This window comes from Emydura macquarii, unplaced genomic scaffold (assembly GCF_026122565.2).
Source record: "Emydura macquarii macquarii isolate MOO-44397 ecotype Brisbane River unplaced genomic scaffold, CSIRO-AGI_Emac_v2 contig_2805, whole genome shotgun sequence".
NCBI lineage: Eukaryota > Metazoa > Chordata > Testudines > Chelidae > Emydura > Emydura macquarii.
In genome coordinates, this window is record NW_027132942.1 from 4054403 (window position 1) to 4072209 (window position 17807).

The 17807-nt window shown below is 40.4% G+C and overlaps 1 protein-coding gene across 1 annotated transcript in view; it reads right to left on the reverse strand.

Annotated features, from left to right (window-relative positions):
• The window catches only part of ST3GAL3 (ST3 beta-galactoside alpha-2,3-sialyltransferase 3), a 293993-nt gene that overhangs the window by 254869 nt on the left and 21317 nt on the right, over positions 1-17807 (reverse strand). The window contains exon 2 of the mRNA XM_067567759.1: positions 16231-16375. Coding sequence (XP_067423860.1) covers positions 16231-16351 — 121 coding nt within the window. The 5' untranslated portion in view covers positions 16352-16375. The remainder of the gene's footprint in view (positions 1-16230; positions 16376-17807) is intronic.

Below are 17807 nucleotides of genomic sequence, written 5' to 3' on the forward strand. Positions count from 1 at the left end.
CAGTGCATCTGAAGGTTCCAAGTTCTAATGCTGCTGATGACCAGGTGGGCATGTCGACACTTTTTTTAAACTAGGCAAAAATCCTTTACATAAATAAAAGAACCTTACAGAAGCGAAGTAAAGCACCCAAAAGTTAGGAAATTCCTATGCAACCTTAGTTTTATATTCCTTTGTGCCTATGCATTATAATATCATCTTTAATTATATTATTTTTCCACAGAATCCTTTCTTAATCAGTTCATAAAAGGGACAATGAATGAAATAGTGTTGTATAACAGATAAAATGTTTTCTGTTGGACCTTTGCCTCATTCAGTTTAGAAATTAGAAGGTAAGCAGTGAATATGAGGGAGAGGATTGTAGGAAGAGAAAAAATGCTTTTTTGAATAATGCCGAATTCCATCCCTGGCTCTGCCACAGACTTTTTATAGGATGTTGGGCAAGTCACTTAGACCATAAACTTTTCAGATGTAGCCATCAGCTGGGCAGTTCTCATCTTCTGGGTTCCCAACTACAAACACGTAGTATCGGATCTCCAAAAGTGCTATGTGCACCAACCACTCCAATCACATTCAATGGGATTTGTGAGTGCTCAGCAGCTTTAAAAAAAAATCAGGTCTCAGACGTCTCAAATTGGGCACCTAATCATTAACTCAACCAAAATTAGCTGACAATTTTGCAAATTTTGGCCTTGATCCTTCAGTGCCTGGAGTTCTCGGGAAAACAGATGATATTTTCCAACTTCACAAGGATGTTGTGAAGATAATTTCATTAAACTTTCTGGGACTATTAAATATTAGAATGATGAATACAATTAAAAAGCCCAGAAGAAAATTTAAAAAATCCTAATTCAATGCAAGTTTTGTATGCTGTGCAGTAAATGAGCAAGGGGACACATACTGAATTATGATGATAAAGTCAAAATATTGAACAGCTGCCTCGTTCACTAAACCCCATCCTCTGCATGCACTGATCAAGACCAGGATCCTTTAGATTTAAATACTATATAGGATTTGTACTGGTCCTTCGCACGCTTGTGAATTCGATCTTCTGCAAGGAGGACAACCTTGTCACACAAGTCATTGACATGAATTCCTGAGAGGTCACACAAAATGAACCATATAGGAAAAGTATCATGATAAAATTTTGTTCTCTTAGCAATGCCAGGAAATGAGCCACAGAGAAAGTAAATGACTTTCAAAGCATATTGTCAAATATATATATTTTAAATTTACCCAAAGGGCAGCACTTGCTTTTTAAGGATTTACAGCAGAAAAAAAGATCTACTGCCCTCAAGTGGTATGTTGCAAACATTGCAAACTCTTCACTAAGCCACTTTGTACTTAATTCTTTTCAAACTCCAGAATCTAAGGCTTCAATTACACTGCCAGCGAAATTTGGCAGCAGCCGATGGGAGATACGCAAGCTACGTGGAGTAGCTTGCATATCTCCCATCGACTTCCTAATTTCTACGTAGTGCAGCGTCCCCACTATAGTGCGCAGATGGGAAATGCCCTCCCGTCGACACAGCGTTAATCTTTTTGCAGGGGTGGATTAAAGTTGTCAACTTCCGGATCAATTGAGTGGGTCTCCACTGCCGCTCAATTGAACCTGAAGAATCGGGACTGTTGGCGCCACTGTCAACACAGACATACCTTTAGTAGGCTTTTTTCCACCGCTATAGGCCCATTAGTCCTACACTGGCTTCAGACACATAAAGGAACCTCTGAACAAAAAAATAGCCAGATGAAGGTCAAAATCAGCAAGGAAAAGAGGGAAAATAAAAGTCCTCAAACAGAAAGGCAAATAGTGTTATGTGTGTTTTACAAAACACATGCCATTTTCAAAGTCATTGTTTATATAAAGATAGCAGACTGAAATAGGAAGGAAAGAAAACAGCTCAGCGCTGAAAGCAGTAACAGTTCCCAGGGATATTATAAAAGGCAGTCCCAGATGCAGAATCTAGAGTTCCTGAGGAGGTACATGGCTGTCAACAAACATCACAAAACTGCTAACACTTTTCTCACAAAGATAAACAGCTCTTCAAATCCCACTCCCAGTGCAGCCACTGATTTCATATCACAAGCAACAAAGTTGACAGCTAAGCAAAGATTCATATTGTTTTTGTCTAGCTCTGTTAGCCAAGCTACTGAAAGGTTTAACATTAAAGGCAAGCCTCAAACTGTCCCAGGTTCCACTCAGTTCCAGCACATACTTTAACAAATTTCAAACATTTTTTCTAATGAATCCTTTAAGAAAACTTTAACAGAGATTAGTTAAGCTCCTTGTGGGGAGAGACAAAGGGTGAAGAAAGGTAGCTATGGGGGCACCTCCCTCCTGGAAAAGATACAAAAACAAATAGAAGGGTACTATGTGAAAGAATGAACTATACTTGAAAACACTATACAAAAGAGCAGTAATTAATCCATCAGAGCCCAGACTTTTTAGCCTTCCAGACAGGTTTCAAGCCTATATACAGTCATTGAAAGTAGCTCTTATGTTAGCAAAACTGAATTTTCTTTAAGCTTCCTGAAATTTCTATCAATGTCAAGTTCTTTATTACCAACTATACTCATTACAAGCATTGATACCTGACTGGTACAGTATCTCCTCAGGATTTATGCACGCTTTCTACCATTGCTTCTCTTGTTCCTCTCAAGAAAGTTATGTTGGTAGGCCATCATTCCCACTCATAGCTGTGATACAAGTGTCAAAAAAATGCTTTCTGCTCATAGGAAACGTTTGCCTCCATAGGGCTGTATCAGAAAACAAATACATACCAATAATAATAGATTAGATTTCTCTAGCACCTTCTGTCCAAGGAGTTCAGAGCATTCCTTTGAAGCACTGTCATGTGATAGCAATAGCATACTGTAGAGGAGTTTAGTCAATCAAGGAGCAAAACAATATTTTTTCTATTTTTTTAAAAACAAGGAAGATCCATAAAACTATCTTGAAAAATTAGGAGTTAAGCATTCAAGTTAGGAAACACCAACTTACCTCTACCTTTTTTTGTGCTGTTTGAAGATACAGGAATTTATAATTACATGAAAACATACTATTTTTCAAATACTACAATACATATATTATACACGTTACACAATGCTGTATGGATCACCACATACATAAATGACATTTGTCTGATGCACATGGTAAATAGAGATTACATTTGTACTTAAACTTTTTATAGAACTTTATGCTGTATTAGAAAAATGTGATCATGTGATTAGAGACGTCCTTTAATGCACGTACACAAAAGGGCTATACAGAGCTCAGACTGTAGCTGCAACTCTGCACTTGAGCATGTCCCCATTTGTGAACGCTCATCTCTGTAACATGCTATTATTGTTGATGGACTACATACAATGAATGTATTCTGAGTCAATTGGCATAGCAATGATGATATTAACATTCTCAGTTTCTTACTAGTATTTAAATATGTGATCTTCGCGGTCTATTAACTTAAGTTTTTATATTTAGTTGTGTATTGTACATATACAAGACTGCGAACTAGAATAAGTGGATAACAACAAGAATTTATTAATAAATCATATTTGCAAGTGGTACTGGCCCTTTTAATATTCCAAATAAGACTCCATTAATCGATAGTGGACCATAAAATAGTGCTAGACATACAAAAAATCTATTGCTACTTTCACTGCAATATAAGTGGAGCACTACTTATGGTCCACTTGGGATGTCGAATGTTGAGTTTGCGTGGGAAGAGCCTGACAAGGCAGAAAGGTCATGACAACTAAATTCATAGTAATTAGTCTTGTAATTTTAGCCGAAGCACTAGCAACAGCTATAGTTAAGGTTGCTTGAGTAGTTCCATTATAACCCCATTGTCAGTCACTCATCTTTCACGTGATAATTCCACAGGCTTAGTCTAAAAAGGTTTTAATACACACAGTTCAATGGTTTTGAGGACAGAAGATAAAAATACACTTTCCCATTATAAAAAAAATTCTTGCAATTTTTTTTGAAACAGCTCTACAACCAAAACAGCTGGGAAGTCCAAAGTTAAAAAAAAATCCCAATTTCCAAACACAATATTTGGAGTATTTCTTTACATTATTTTTAAGCAACCTTAACAAAAGTTCTCACTCCTTATCTAACAGCTGCATTATTTTACATCATACCCTGCAGTCATTTAACATTGTTACCAACTTTTGGAACACTGTGGGTACAGTAATTAGAAATATTGCTGTCCTGCATTTGCAACAAAGGTTAGTGGAAGACTATGGGGCCACAAACTTGACTCTAGTCTTCTGGAATTTCCCTGGTGCTGCTCCAAAACTTACTGAAAATCAACACTGATGGCCCAGCAAGCGCCTCAGACAGTTCTTTTAAAAACTCTTCAATGCAAGTTATTTTGAGTTTCTGATTTAAAAATTTCTAATTTTGGTAGCTGTTGTTTAATATCCTCCTGAGATACAGAAATATTTACTGAACACTTCTGAATGATTATTCATAATTCTACCATTTCCATCTAGTAATGGACCAATACCATTGTTATGATTCTTTTTGTTTCTAATATATTTTTTTAAATTCCTTCTTATTGTCCTTATCTCTCAGGAGGAGAGGGGGGGAGGATGGGGAGGGAATAGATTTCTCTTTTTGTTTCCATTATACATTTCTTACAATTTCTAGCTTCTGATTAATATCATCATCAATGTCCCCTTTCTTCCATGCGTGTGAGAGTGCATGCAAGCATGCAGACACACAATTTTATTTACCTTTCCTTCCCCTCTTTTTTTTAAACCAATTGACATTCTTCCTCAACTGTGTTTTTTTGGCCATCTCGACTAAAGTGTATTTGAGGAAATAGAACCCACTTCATGTAATACTTCTGTCAGTCATTTAATATGGAACATATACAGCAAACAGTAACACAAGATGTACAGTTATACCAGATCTATACACAAATGGATCAGGTATATTGCAAAGCTTTCAGCCGTTTAAAGAGGATGGGATAGCTTGAAGCTTGTAGAAAATCAGTTTAAGTATTTAAAATGTTTGTTTTAAAAAAAAAAAGATTGAGAATAATGAAAAGTTGGCAAAAATGCTATTTTTATGTTGGAGGAGGATAAAAAAATCAGAAGGTATTTTAAGATAAAGGCTTTTTAATTCCCTTTTCAATAGTTTAGCATTATTTGAGATAATCTGATGCTGGTTTCCATGGAAATGGAAGCAGAACCAGAACCTGCCACCAGAAGCTAAGTCAGTTTCAAAAGTTTGCTTAAAAGTCTCACTTCTGTCCCTATGGAAACAGATGTCTGAATGTTGAAAATTGTCTTATAAAACACCCTATTTCCTTTAACTGTTCTCACAGAAATAGCACTGGGAAAGGCACTCATAGTAACTGGAAGCCAAGGGTAAGAATTCACTTGTCAACTTTATATTGAAATCAACATCAACAGATATCTGTAAGGGACTAGTTCCAGAGGAGTGGCCGTGTCTTTAACTGTTTTGACTATAAGTTTTGACAAGAATACCAAAAGCACAGATAGGTATTTTTTATACTTGATATGTTGATAGAAATGTTACACAATTGGAAGAAAATAAAATAGAGAAGTAACTTGTGGGATCATAAAGTCCTTTTTCCAACGATGTTGTAATGACTCAAGAGAGCAAACCAACTACAAAATTCTGACCCGGGAGGTTGTGATGGAATACACCGCTGGATTCACACCCCCACACTACTGTAATAATCTTTATACAGAATACGTCTTGTAAGGTATCATTTAAACACTATTAACTTGCTAGTCAATAACATCATGGTGAAATACATGTAGCAACATTCTATGTAAAGTTATGAACGTAAGCTGAAATCATGACTGAAATGTGTTTATCAGACAAGTCTGAGGAATGGGTAAACCTGTTTCCCAAAAACAAAGGACAAGTTGATGTCTCTAGCCAGGTGCCATCAAAGCTGATGGGCCGTCACCTATCAAGCAGCCACTCTTTGGCAAGGAAGGGGGGCAAGAACAAACAGATCTGCATCTTAGCAAACAGCAGCATGAAACCTCTTCTTTACCAAACTGCATATCTCCTTCCTCTGATCTGGAATGAACTTTATCTAGAGGTCACCCTCAAAAAAATGGACTTCAAAGGGTGACAACTAGAAAAGTGAGGGACAAAACCATCTCAGATTCTCTCTCCCTATCCATCTCTCTCTTTCACCTAAGAGGATAAAAGAGGACAGCCAGTGAACCTTGGAAGCAAATCCTGACCTGAAACTTGGTCAGCAATTCTATAGGAAATAAGTGGTAAGAATTTCACCTTCAGCCAAGCCTCGTTTATTAAGTTTAGTAATAGTATTTTATCTTTATTTTTCTTGTAACCATTTCTGACTTTAATGCCTTCGCACTTTTATTCACTTAAAACCTCTCTCTTTGTAGTTAAATTAACTTGTTTTATTCTTTAATCAATAACAAACCCAGTGTTGTGAACTGTGGCGGTAACTCCATTTAAAGTGGCAAACTCTTGTATCTTGAGCCCCTGAGAGGGGCTATGGACCTAATACATCTGGACTGTCCAAGAGAGGGTTGGACAATGCTAAACACATGTTTTTGGGAAAAATCCAGGATTAGGAGTGTGTTGGGGTCACCCTGCAAATGCTAACCAAGGCTGCTGGAAGCCAGAGTATGACGGGTGTGCTGACAGGCTGCTGGGGTCAGAGCTGTAGCTATCCACAGACACTCAGACCAGGTCTACACTAGAAACTTACATTGGTGCAACTACATTGCTCAGGAATGCGAAAAATCCACACCCCTGAGCGACGTCGTTATATCAACTTAACCCACAATGTAGACTGCCCAATATCAACAAGAGAGTGTCTCCTGTTGACATAGCTGCCGCCTTCTCACAGAACTGGATTAACTCTCCCATAACAGGAAAAGCTCTCCCATCAGCATAGCAGTGTCTTCACTGAAGATCTACAGCGTTTTAAAGGGAGATGTGCCATCAGGGGTGAACTGCATGCTGGCAAGCTGTTTGACAGTGACCCAAGTTGGCAAAGTATTGTGAGGCACCCAAGGTTGCAGGGTAGGGTTGATACAGCCCTCACACTGGTCTGCATGTCACCCCAGAATATCAGAGGTTACGTCCAATTCTTGACCCGTCAGAATAGTCTCTAGTTGATCTGATCCCTCCTTCCAGAATGCCCATGATTCACAACAGCTATAAGCCTCAGTTTTCAAGTAAAAAGTATCAACTTTGAAGTGTTTTTAACAGGATGGCACTCTCACCTTCTTTATTAAGAACACAAAAGCATTCCTCCATATTGATGCCCCTCACGACGTATGGCTTATATCTGACATTTGCAGTACGATAAATGAACATGTTGGTGCGCCTGATATGGGACTATATATCTTGGCTCTTAGATGTTCCAAAATGTCACCAAAGTAGCTTTCTTAAATCTCTCTACCAACAATTGTTTATATATCTGAGCCACTCCTCTACAGCTCCTCTTTCCTTAGCCCACTTCCTGAAAGCAAGCCCTGGAGTGTGAAACCAAACACTTTCAACAAACGAGTCACCAGCTGGCACTGCCAAAGGATGAGCACCAGCATCCATGGCAAAGAGAGCTGTCAATCCTAGAGCCAACAATTCTTTTTTTAAATTTAGTCTCACAAGTAAAAAGATTGCTCCAAACATGGATGAAAAAAAGGTGCACCCCAAGAATTAAGAGCTGTTCCAAACCATGACCTCAGAGCTTGTCTACACTAGAAAGCTGTACCCTTTTACCTAGTCTCAGATAGTTAAAGCAGCATGACAACCTGGTGTGGGTGTGGATGCAGTTATAGCCATAGAACACAGTGCTATATAGTCGTACAGGAAGGGGAATAACTATCCCACGTAAGTCACCTTAACACCTGCATAGTTACATCCAAACTAGAGCTTCTCCCGGTGTAGCTATTTTGGTTAAAAAAACCCACACCCCTAAACAAAGAATTACACTGGTAAAAGTTGTAAGTATAGCCCAGACCTATGTCTGCTGTGTAACTGTATTGGCCCCTCTAGTGCTGAAGGCCTAGAAAAAGAGGCCTACTTTTAGTGATAATCAGGGGCACAGCCAGACGTGATCTTCTGGCAGGGCGTCTGGCTGGCAGGGGCGGGCCGGCCAAAAAACCCAAACTTCCTGCTTCCAGTCACATGAGCAGAAACAGGAAGTTCGGGAATCCACCAGCTGAGAAAGCTCCAGTTGCACAGATAGTTTAAGCGGAACTTGGGTGGGCCTGCTTTCAAAGTGGGTGGGTCCTGGCCAAGCCAGGCCCACCTGTAGCAACGCCCCTGGTGATAATAGTGGGTGGGAATTATGGAGGAGCTGTAATAACTTCCATGTTTATGGTTGGGCAGGTTTGAGAGAGCACTTTGAAAAAATCAACTCTAAAGTCTACATGCATGTGTCTCTTGAAAACTTTATGACAGTTGGGGGGCTGGAATATACGTTGGTGGTGCAAGTTTTGGTCGTTTGGTCAAGGAGCTCCCAAGTGACAGCCCCAAAATGAACTGCTTTTAATTTTCAAAGATTTGGAACCATTTGTCCTTGGGCTGCCCCTAAGCTTAAATACTAAACACTATCTAGAATCAGTTTAGAAAACAAAATATTCCAATTATTACACATCTATCTTTTGGAAGGGAAGGGTAAGCACCAATTTGAGGAATGTCAGCACTCCGCCAGTAACCAAATCCCCCAATCTGGGACAGATTGGTAGGCATTACAGCGCCCAGGATATAAAGCCTAGTATGGCAGTGTGCCAGTGGGCTGATATGGGAGGGACTTGGTGCTGTGGTAAGAATCATAGAATATTAGAGTTGGAAGGGACCTCAGGAGGTCATCTAGTCCAACCCCCTGCTCAAAGCAGGACTAACCTCAGCTATATCATCCCAGCCAGGGCTTTGTCAAGCCTCATCTTAAAAACCTCTAAGGATGGAGATTCTACCACCTCCCTAGGTAACCCATTCCAGTGCTTCACCACCCTCCTAGGGAAAAAGTGTTTCCTAATGTCCAACCTAGACCTCCCGCCCTGCAACTTGAGACCGTTGCTCCTTGTTCTGTCATCTGCCACCACTGAGAACAGCCTAGCCCCATCCTCCCTGGAACCCCCTTTCAGGTAGTTAAAGGCCGCTATCAAATCCCACCTCATTCTTCTCTTTTGCAGACTAAACAAGCCTAGTTCCTTCAGCCTCTCCTCATAAGTCTTGTGCTCCAGCCCCCTCATCATTTTGGTTGCCCTCCGCTGGACTCTCTCCAACTTGTCTACATCCTTTTTGTAGTGGGGGGCCCAAAACTGGACACAATACTCTAAATGCGGCCTTACCAAAGCCGAATAAAGGGGAATAATCACTTCCCGCGACCTGCTGGCAATACTCCTACTAATGCAGCCCAATATGCTATTAGCCTTCTTGGCAACCAGGGCACACTGCTGACTCATCTCCAGCTTCTTATCCACTGTTACCCCCAGGTCCAGAATGACACAAGAAGAGTTGAATCAATTTTGTGTTAGGAGATGCTCAATGAATTTCTGCCAGGCTCACTAGGCATGACAGACTGAGTCCGATGGCAAATGAGGACAGGTATGTTCAATACAGGTACTCCCACAATGGGGTATCCTCATTCAGATGCCAGCACCTCACTGAGATGAATGGGCCACTTCACACTCGGCAAGCCGCCTATGCTACAGAAGGATACAGAGTCCCTTCTCCCCCACGCTAGGCCCAACATAACTCAGTTCTGGACCTCATTCTGACAAACAAGGAACAGTCAGTTGTTGACCTAAGAGCAAACAATTACCTAGGCACCAGTGACTGTGATCTAGTTACATTTACTTTGTGTACAAACAGAACATGGCACCAATCAATAATATGTATATTTGGAACTCTAAAAGGGCCTGTTTTCCAAAGTTTAAAGCAATTGTCAGCATAATTAGGAACATGAAATTTAAAGTGGGAAGTGTTAATGAAAACTGGGAGCTGTTTAAGGACATCCTACCAGATACCCAAACAGCCATGATTCCACAGACATGAAAAAAATTACATGGGAAGCCATCCTGGTTAAAAGGACATGTGAAAGCAGTAATAAAATAAATCAGAATGGAAGAGAGAGGAAGTAAACAGCAACGAATATAAGTTACAAATTAAAAACGTAGCTGACATAAGGGAAACTAAAGGATTCCCTTAATGAAATATTAAGGTCCAACAGGGTTAAAGACAGTCAGAAGAAATGTTTAACACACATTAGGAACAAGAAAAGCCCTATGTCAGGTTCACTGCTAGATGTAGATAGTAAAATTGTAAATAGTGATGTAGAACAGTGGTGCTCAACCAGGGGAACGCATACCCCTGGGGGTATGCAGAGGTCTTCCAGAGGGTACATCATCTCAGCTAGGTATTTGCCTAATTTTACACTTGGCTACAAAACAAGCACTAGCGAAGTCAGTACAAAACTAAAATTTCGTACAGACGATGACTTGTTTATACTGCTCTATGTACTATACATGGAAATGTAAGTACAAATGTACATTAAAATGGATTTATCTTATAACTATATGGTAAAAATGAGAAAGAAAGCAATTTTTCAGTACTAGTGTGCTGTGACACACTTGTATTTTTATGTTTGATTTTGTAAGGAAGTCATTTTTAACTGAGGTGAAACTTGGGGATACGCAAGACAAATCAGACTCCTGAAAGGGGTACAATAATCTGGAATGGTTGAGAACCACTGATGTAGAAGAGATGGAAGTATTCAATAGATATTTCTGATCTACATTTGAAACAAAGCAGGAGGATGTGTCTATCCAGTATGGTATTGTGGATGGAATAGAAAGTTTACCATATGCAATAAAGGAGGATGTGATACAACATCTGCTCAAATTAAACACTTTCAAATCAACAGGCCAGATAATTTACACCCAAGAGTCTTCTAGGAACAAGCTGAGGAGCTCTCTGAATCATGAGTTAATTTTTAACAAATCTTGGATAGCTGGCAAAATTGCAAAGGATTGGAAAGCTGCTGATCTTTTAGTTCCAATGTGTGTTTTTAAAAAAAAAGAAAGCAAAAAGGGATAATCCAGGGAACTATAGACCAGTTAGCCTGACATCAATACTGGGGAAGATAATGGAATGGTTAACTCAGGACTTTCAAAGAATTAGATGCTATAAATATAATTAATGCCAGTCAGAAGACAGATTTTGTCAAAGAAGTCTCAAGCCTGGGTGGGTTAGTTTGTTTTGTTTTGTGTTGTTTTTTTAAAAAGATTACAGGTCTAGAGGATAAAGGCAACTATGTTGATACAGTACACTTAGATTTCTCCTAGGCATTTGACTTAGTACCACATGACATTTTGATTAAAAAACTTGTATTATATGGAACTAACAGAGCTTACATTAGATGGATTAAAAATTGGCTCACTTACAGAACTCAAAATATTGTCGTTAATGGGGAAAAACATCAAGGAGCAGGGCATTTCTAACAGGGTCCCCCAAGGATCGGTTCTTGGTCCAATACTATTCAGTATTTTTTTAAAATCACCAATCTAGACAATTAAATAAAATCTGTGCTGGTAATATTGGCAGATGACAAAGATTGGTGGGGTATTAAATAAGATGGGTTACTGTTACAGAGTGATCTGAATCACCTTGGAAGACAGTTACAATCCAACAAAATATGTTTTTCCATAGCTACAGGATGGAAGACCGGCTTGGGACTCAGAGAAGGATTTGAGGTGATTACGTACAATGACCTAACATGAGCACGCAGTGCAATGCTGTGGCAAAAAGGGCTAATGTGATCCTTGGATGTATAAGGAGGAATGTATAAGAAGTAGGGAAGAGATCTTGCCTCTATACAAATCATTGATCAGACCTCTACTAGAGAACTATGTCCAGTTCTGGTGTCCACACTTCAAGAAAGATGTGAAAATACTTAAAAGAATTTGAAAGAGGATCAAAAAAATAATCCAGGGGATGGAAAACAAGCCTTACACTGTGAGGCTTAAGGAACTCATCTTATCACAGAGAAGGTTGAGAAGTGACCTGATCTCTGAGTATAGGTATTTACTCATGGAAAAATATATCTGATAGTGGAGGAGCTTTTTCAACCTTGCTCACAAAAGCATAACAAAATCCAACAGCTGGAAGCTGAAGCTAGACCAAACTCAACCTTGAAACAAAATGCAATCGCCTAGTAGCAAACAAAATTCAACATTGGAACAGCTTACCCGGAGAGGAGGCAGATTCAACATTGCTTGGAGTCATCAGATATCTTTATAAAAGCATGCCTGAATTCAGCTTCTGGGATAAGTTCTACGGTGTATGAGTGTGTGTGTGCTGTATATATGAGAGAGAAAGAGAGGATCCTTCCACCTACCCCACTGTTGTCTATGCCTTTGGATATGTAGATGTTGCCTCCTATATATGTTGCCAATATTTGCTGTATTATTTCTACCAACTGCATCTGAGGAAGTGGGCTGAAGCCCACGAAAGCTTATGCCTGCTGAAATTAAATTTGTTAGTCTTTAAAGTGCTACAGAACTCTCGTTTTTGCTGTATACAGACTAACACGGCTACCCTCTGGAAACAGAATACAGAGCAGATCAGACTGGATCAGTGGTTCCCAGCCTCTGGGCCGGGGGCCAAAAGTAGCCCGCAGGGTCTTTCTAAGTGGCCCACCGCACCCCTCCCGCTGGCTGCAGAAGGGAGCCGCTGCCTAAGGACCCAGCCAGAGCACATTGCTGCGGGGCTACAAGACCAGTGCAGGCTGCTTGCTACAGCCAAGGGGACGGGAGATCAGCGCTTCCCTCCCCCTGGCTGTTGCAGGGAGCACAGCAAAGTGCTCCTCCTGGGTCCCTAGGCGCTGGGGTCCCTGCTGAAGCCAGAGGGAGGGAAGCACTGATTTTCCAGACCCTTGGCTGCAGAAGGGAGCCACTGCCTAGGGACCCAGGTAGAGCGCACGGGGCTAGAGGACACGTGCAGTTTCCCTGCTGCAGCCAGGGGGATGGGAGATCAGCGGGGAGGGAGGCAGCCTCCTCCCTGAACTCCTTCTGTCTGGCTGCAGTGGGAGAGTGGGACACTGCTGGTGGAGCAGCCAGGACTTACCATGCTTGAGGAGGGGCAGGACTCTAAAAATCAGTGCCTTCCGGTTTGGTCTGCACTTAGCAGGCCACCCACCATGACTTAGCTGCCAGGCCATGTGCTTCAGTGCGCAGTGACAGTCACATCTACACTAGTGCTTTGTCTGAGAGCGTGTGACATACTGTGAGTAATCTGTAGGTGTAAAATAGTGAATGTAAAAATGAGCACAGTAACATCAAAATGTTTACTTTAAATATGTAGCGATCTGTAGTCCTTAATGGTGTATACGCCAATACATTTTTTAATGAGTTGATAGATTGGTGGCCCCTCATGGTTGTAAAAATAATAGTTGTGCCCCTCAAGCCAAAAAGGATGGGAACACTGGACTAGATGATCTTATGATCCCTTCTGGCCTTAAACTCTATGGAACTTTAACTCTGTGTAAAGGAAGCTTTCTGGCTATGCATTCTCTTTTAGATCAAACCGTATAGCAACTGCTTACAGATCCAAAGGTTAAAACCTAGTATGGCGAGATTCCTTACAGTGTCACCATTCACACTCATCTATAATAATTAGGAGCACAAACATATTCTAATGCACCAAAGAGACCAAAGTGCACACAAAGGTTTGTGAAGCAGGCCACTTTCAGGGCATACACCTTTCGCTGTACTCTATACCACTCAATGCCAAGCAGAACACAAGAGTTACATTCACTAGAATCATGGTCTCTGAAGAGAGCACAGATGCATCAGTCATCGGGACTATAGCGAATTTCATGCTGCTGGGAGCACAAAGAATGGAACAGAAGGCAAGGGAGATGAACATCACACCACAAGAGCTGAAGAATCATTCAGTCACACAGGACAAAAACACTAGTCGGAGAAAATGGAGAATGAGTATATAAAATCACATAAAGAAACAGTACATTAGGTTGTCAAGTCAAGTACTTAAGTTAGTAAACGCCAACCTTAATTCTGCTCTTTCATGCCTATGCTGTACAGTCATTAATGACATGGCATGGGCACACACTGAACAGCAAGAATAAAAAAAATACTGAATGCCTGAGCAACCTTACTTTTGGCATTTCTTAACTTTCAAGTCTTTGACTTTGCAACCTTAACTTTCTTTTAACAGGTTTTGTATGTAGATCCCTGGGGTTTTGTATTTTTTTAAGTATGAAGTTTAACTTCTTATTTTTTGAAAGAAGAAGTTATGTGACTGTTTGTGTGTGTGTGTGTGTGTGTGTGTGTGTGTGTGTGTGGGTGGGGGGGGGGGGAATCACTATCTACTCTACACACACTCTTTTAGAACCTACGAGGAACCCAGTGCTTGCTTGGACCTTGGAAAGCTTGCATTTTTACACCAGTATCTGTAAGTGCTCCTCTGGATCAACAAGACATCATTTCTAACATTCCTGGTGACATGTTCTGTACTGCAGATAAGAGCAGAAAAGGAGTTACAGACTGTCAGATCAGTAAGCTACATCTCAAACAGACTACTTTGTTGGAGCTGCTACTTCATCCCAAATTTGTCTAATTGAGTCTGAGCATTGTAGGGATCTGAAACATGCTCAGAAAGTAGGCCCTTCTATACATTAGAAACTATTCTGCTAGGGCCTGGCTGCGTCCTGTAACAACCAACAGCATCATGTATTCAGATGTTAAATGCCTGGAGATCTGTGATGTGACGTGTACTAACTTAAAAGGGTGAAACAACAAGAAGTTAAGCATTTGAACATAACATAACAAAGAATCATGTTGGAGTTAAAAACGTCAGTCATTTTAGCCTATCACACACAAAGTTAATGAACAAAAGACAAAAACGTGCAAAAAAAAAAAATCAAGGAAATTCAGAGCCCATGCTAGCACAGACAGTATAAGTAAATTAAAATCAGATTGTGATCTGTTTGGATAGGAACCATGTCTTTCAATAGGCTCTGGAAAGCCTCAACACTTTTTGATGCTGTTCAAAAAACAGGAAAAAAAAAAGATTGAAGATGCACTGTATTGTCAGACAGATTGACAGGCTGTGCCATTGCCTCCTACCACACTGCACTCATTTTAAAACTTCACTCTGCTTCTTCCTTCCATTCAGACGAAAAGCGCTTCCCACAGGTTACTAATAGTAGAAGCTATAAATATTTATATGGTAGTGGCACTGAAAGGCCCCACTCAGGACTGAAGCCCCACTATGCTGGCTTCTGAGCACACACACACACACAAAGACAAATCCCTGCCCAGAAGGGCTTACAATCTAAAGCATCTTCTAACCTACTCTAATACCAGACATGTTAAAAACGAACTCAGCAGCAGCATTCCTGCTGTCCAAATGATGTTATAAAGTGAGAGAAAGGTACTTGTAGCTCATTGACTCAGTCATCAGACAACTACGGAGAAGAAACCAAGAGATCTAGAAATAAGGAGTATCCTCTACTACAGAAACAGTATAGTGAGAAACCAGTAGGAGACTAAAGTTATATGAAAAGGAACATTAAATAATCATCCTGGATTTGAGTAACTGCTTTCAGAACATAAAAATAAGGACATGCTTTTTCAGTTGGATGGAGGAGACATCCTTCAGGATGAAAGATAACTGGCAAGTATTGAAAAACTTGGTGGAGAAAGGGAAAATGAGAATTGATGTAAGGAAGAAATAAGAAAAGGCTGAATAGAGAATGTAAAAATGCAGTGACAGAAAGAAGAGCCTGCTGAAGAAATTCAAAAGGACCTGGAGAGAGCAGCTAGCTTTATCTGCTTGACACAAACCAAAAGGATCAAAAAATACACAGTGAGCAAAATCTCATCCCAGAACAGATACAAATAATTCCAAAGGTCAATTAGTTTGGACAATATAATTAAGGATCCCATATCCACAAAATAAATAAAACCTAAAAACTGCAAGCCTATAATTGGTCAATAGATGTATGAGCTTTGTTCTTGGTACCCATTGATAATCCAAAGCCATAAAGAGAATCTGTAAATAGTTACAAATTCAACCCCTACAGTACACGGAAGGCTTCAGCAATTGATTGGGCTTATTCCCATCACTCTAATACCATCAAACTTGAAACACACAAAACCAAAACACCACCACCATGTAACAGCAGCTTCATGGGCATTTAAAGAGGAATTGGTGAGAGTTCCTATACTTACTTGTGTCCTCCCATCTGAGAAGGTGCAGTTTCCATGCAGAGTAATAAAGAAATCCAAGTACCAGAAAGAGACAAAGGGCCAGCAGCAGGTTACGCATAAACACCAACAGTCCCATCTTCATATGAAATCTGCTCTTCTACATGACCTGGAGAAGAAAAACAGTTTGAACCTTGAATCATCTAGCTGCAATTCATTCAAGAGCAAGCGTACTATAAACATGAGAAAGTCAAGAAGCAAGTCAATATTCTGATCAATGTAAAACTCACACAAGTTATCAAAATATAATGCCAGCGAACTAACACTACCTCTCTAAGCAAATCTCTTTGGCCTCAGTCAGGAACTGCCATTCTAAAGAGCCATTAATACATTACATAACAAGAAGCCTGTTCACTTCCACTTGATGGCATGCACGCAGCCAGCTCACCTCATAAAATACAGTCACAGCTAAGCAGACCCTAAACAAGCTGACTTTTCTTCCAATGAAGGCAGCATAGAAAAGCCTGGAAAGTATCAGAAGCAAACCATAACATTCAAAGCACACAAGAATTCCTGAGAAGTAATAAATAGGGTGTGTGGAATTATGGATTTCATTTCCCTCGACTACCCCTATAATTCTGTTGCATGTTCCTTAATTAGCAACGTGGAAGAAAACTCACCTGAGTGCTTAAATTTTACCTCTACTACTCTCACCAGCAGGAGGCAGCACAAAACACCATTTAAAAGACTTCAACTGAAATCATCCTGAAAGGTGTTAACGAGGTTAGTTTGTATAACAGACTGCATTAAACACACGATACCAACATGCTGGTTAAATGAAAAGAAAACTAAGTAAGTGGGGGACTGAAGCGCTCAGGACATGACTTTGCTAGAAGTGAATAATTCCATATCCTATTATCAGTCCAATCAAAGTAACAATGACCAAAAATAATCATCATCCAATGGCTGGGTGGTAACCTATATGATTTAACTATCCATTTAAAATCCTGATGCAAAAGTGTACTCGATACCAAAAGCCATCATAACAACCGATACCCTTTCCAAGAGTGTCAGCAGACAGGATTAAGACTAAGTAGAACATAAAAACGGAACTTTCCTTTCTTTCCTATAGATGGGCTCTGTAGATTGGGACTGAAACACATGGGCAAAACAATCCAGGGAAGTTCACAAAACAGCTTCTTGGAGCTTCTTGTGTCCTGTGTGGCAGAGATGAAAAGGGTGCCACTTGGAGAAAGAAGACGGTTGATTTCTTACGGCCTTGTCTACACTAGAAAAATAAGTCGACCTAACATAGGATGATTTAAAGCCACATGGGCTGGTTGATGTCCACACTACCCTCCTTGGGTTGGTGGAGCGCATGCTCACCAGGCACACTTCCACTGACCTAAGAGGGGCAGTGGGGGGAGCTGAAAGCCTGGTCTCTCAGCTTCCTGCTGGGAGTCCCACAGGCTCCCGGTGGGCTGCTCCCTCCCCCACTCACCACCGGGAGCCAGCCCCAGGCTTCTGCCCTTCTCAAGCCTTGTTCTAAACCAGTGATTTTCAACCTTTTTTCATTTGCAGACCCTTAAAAAATTTCAAAT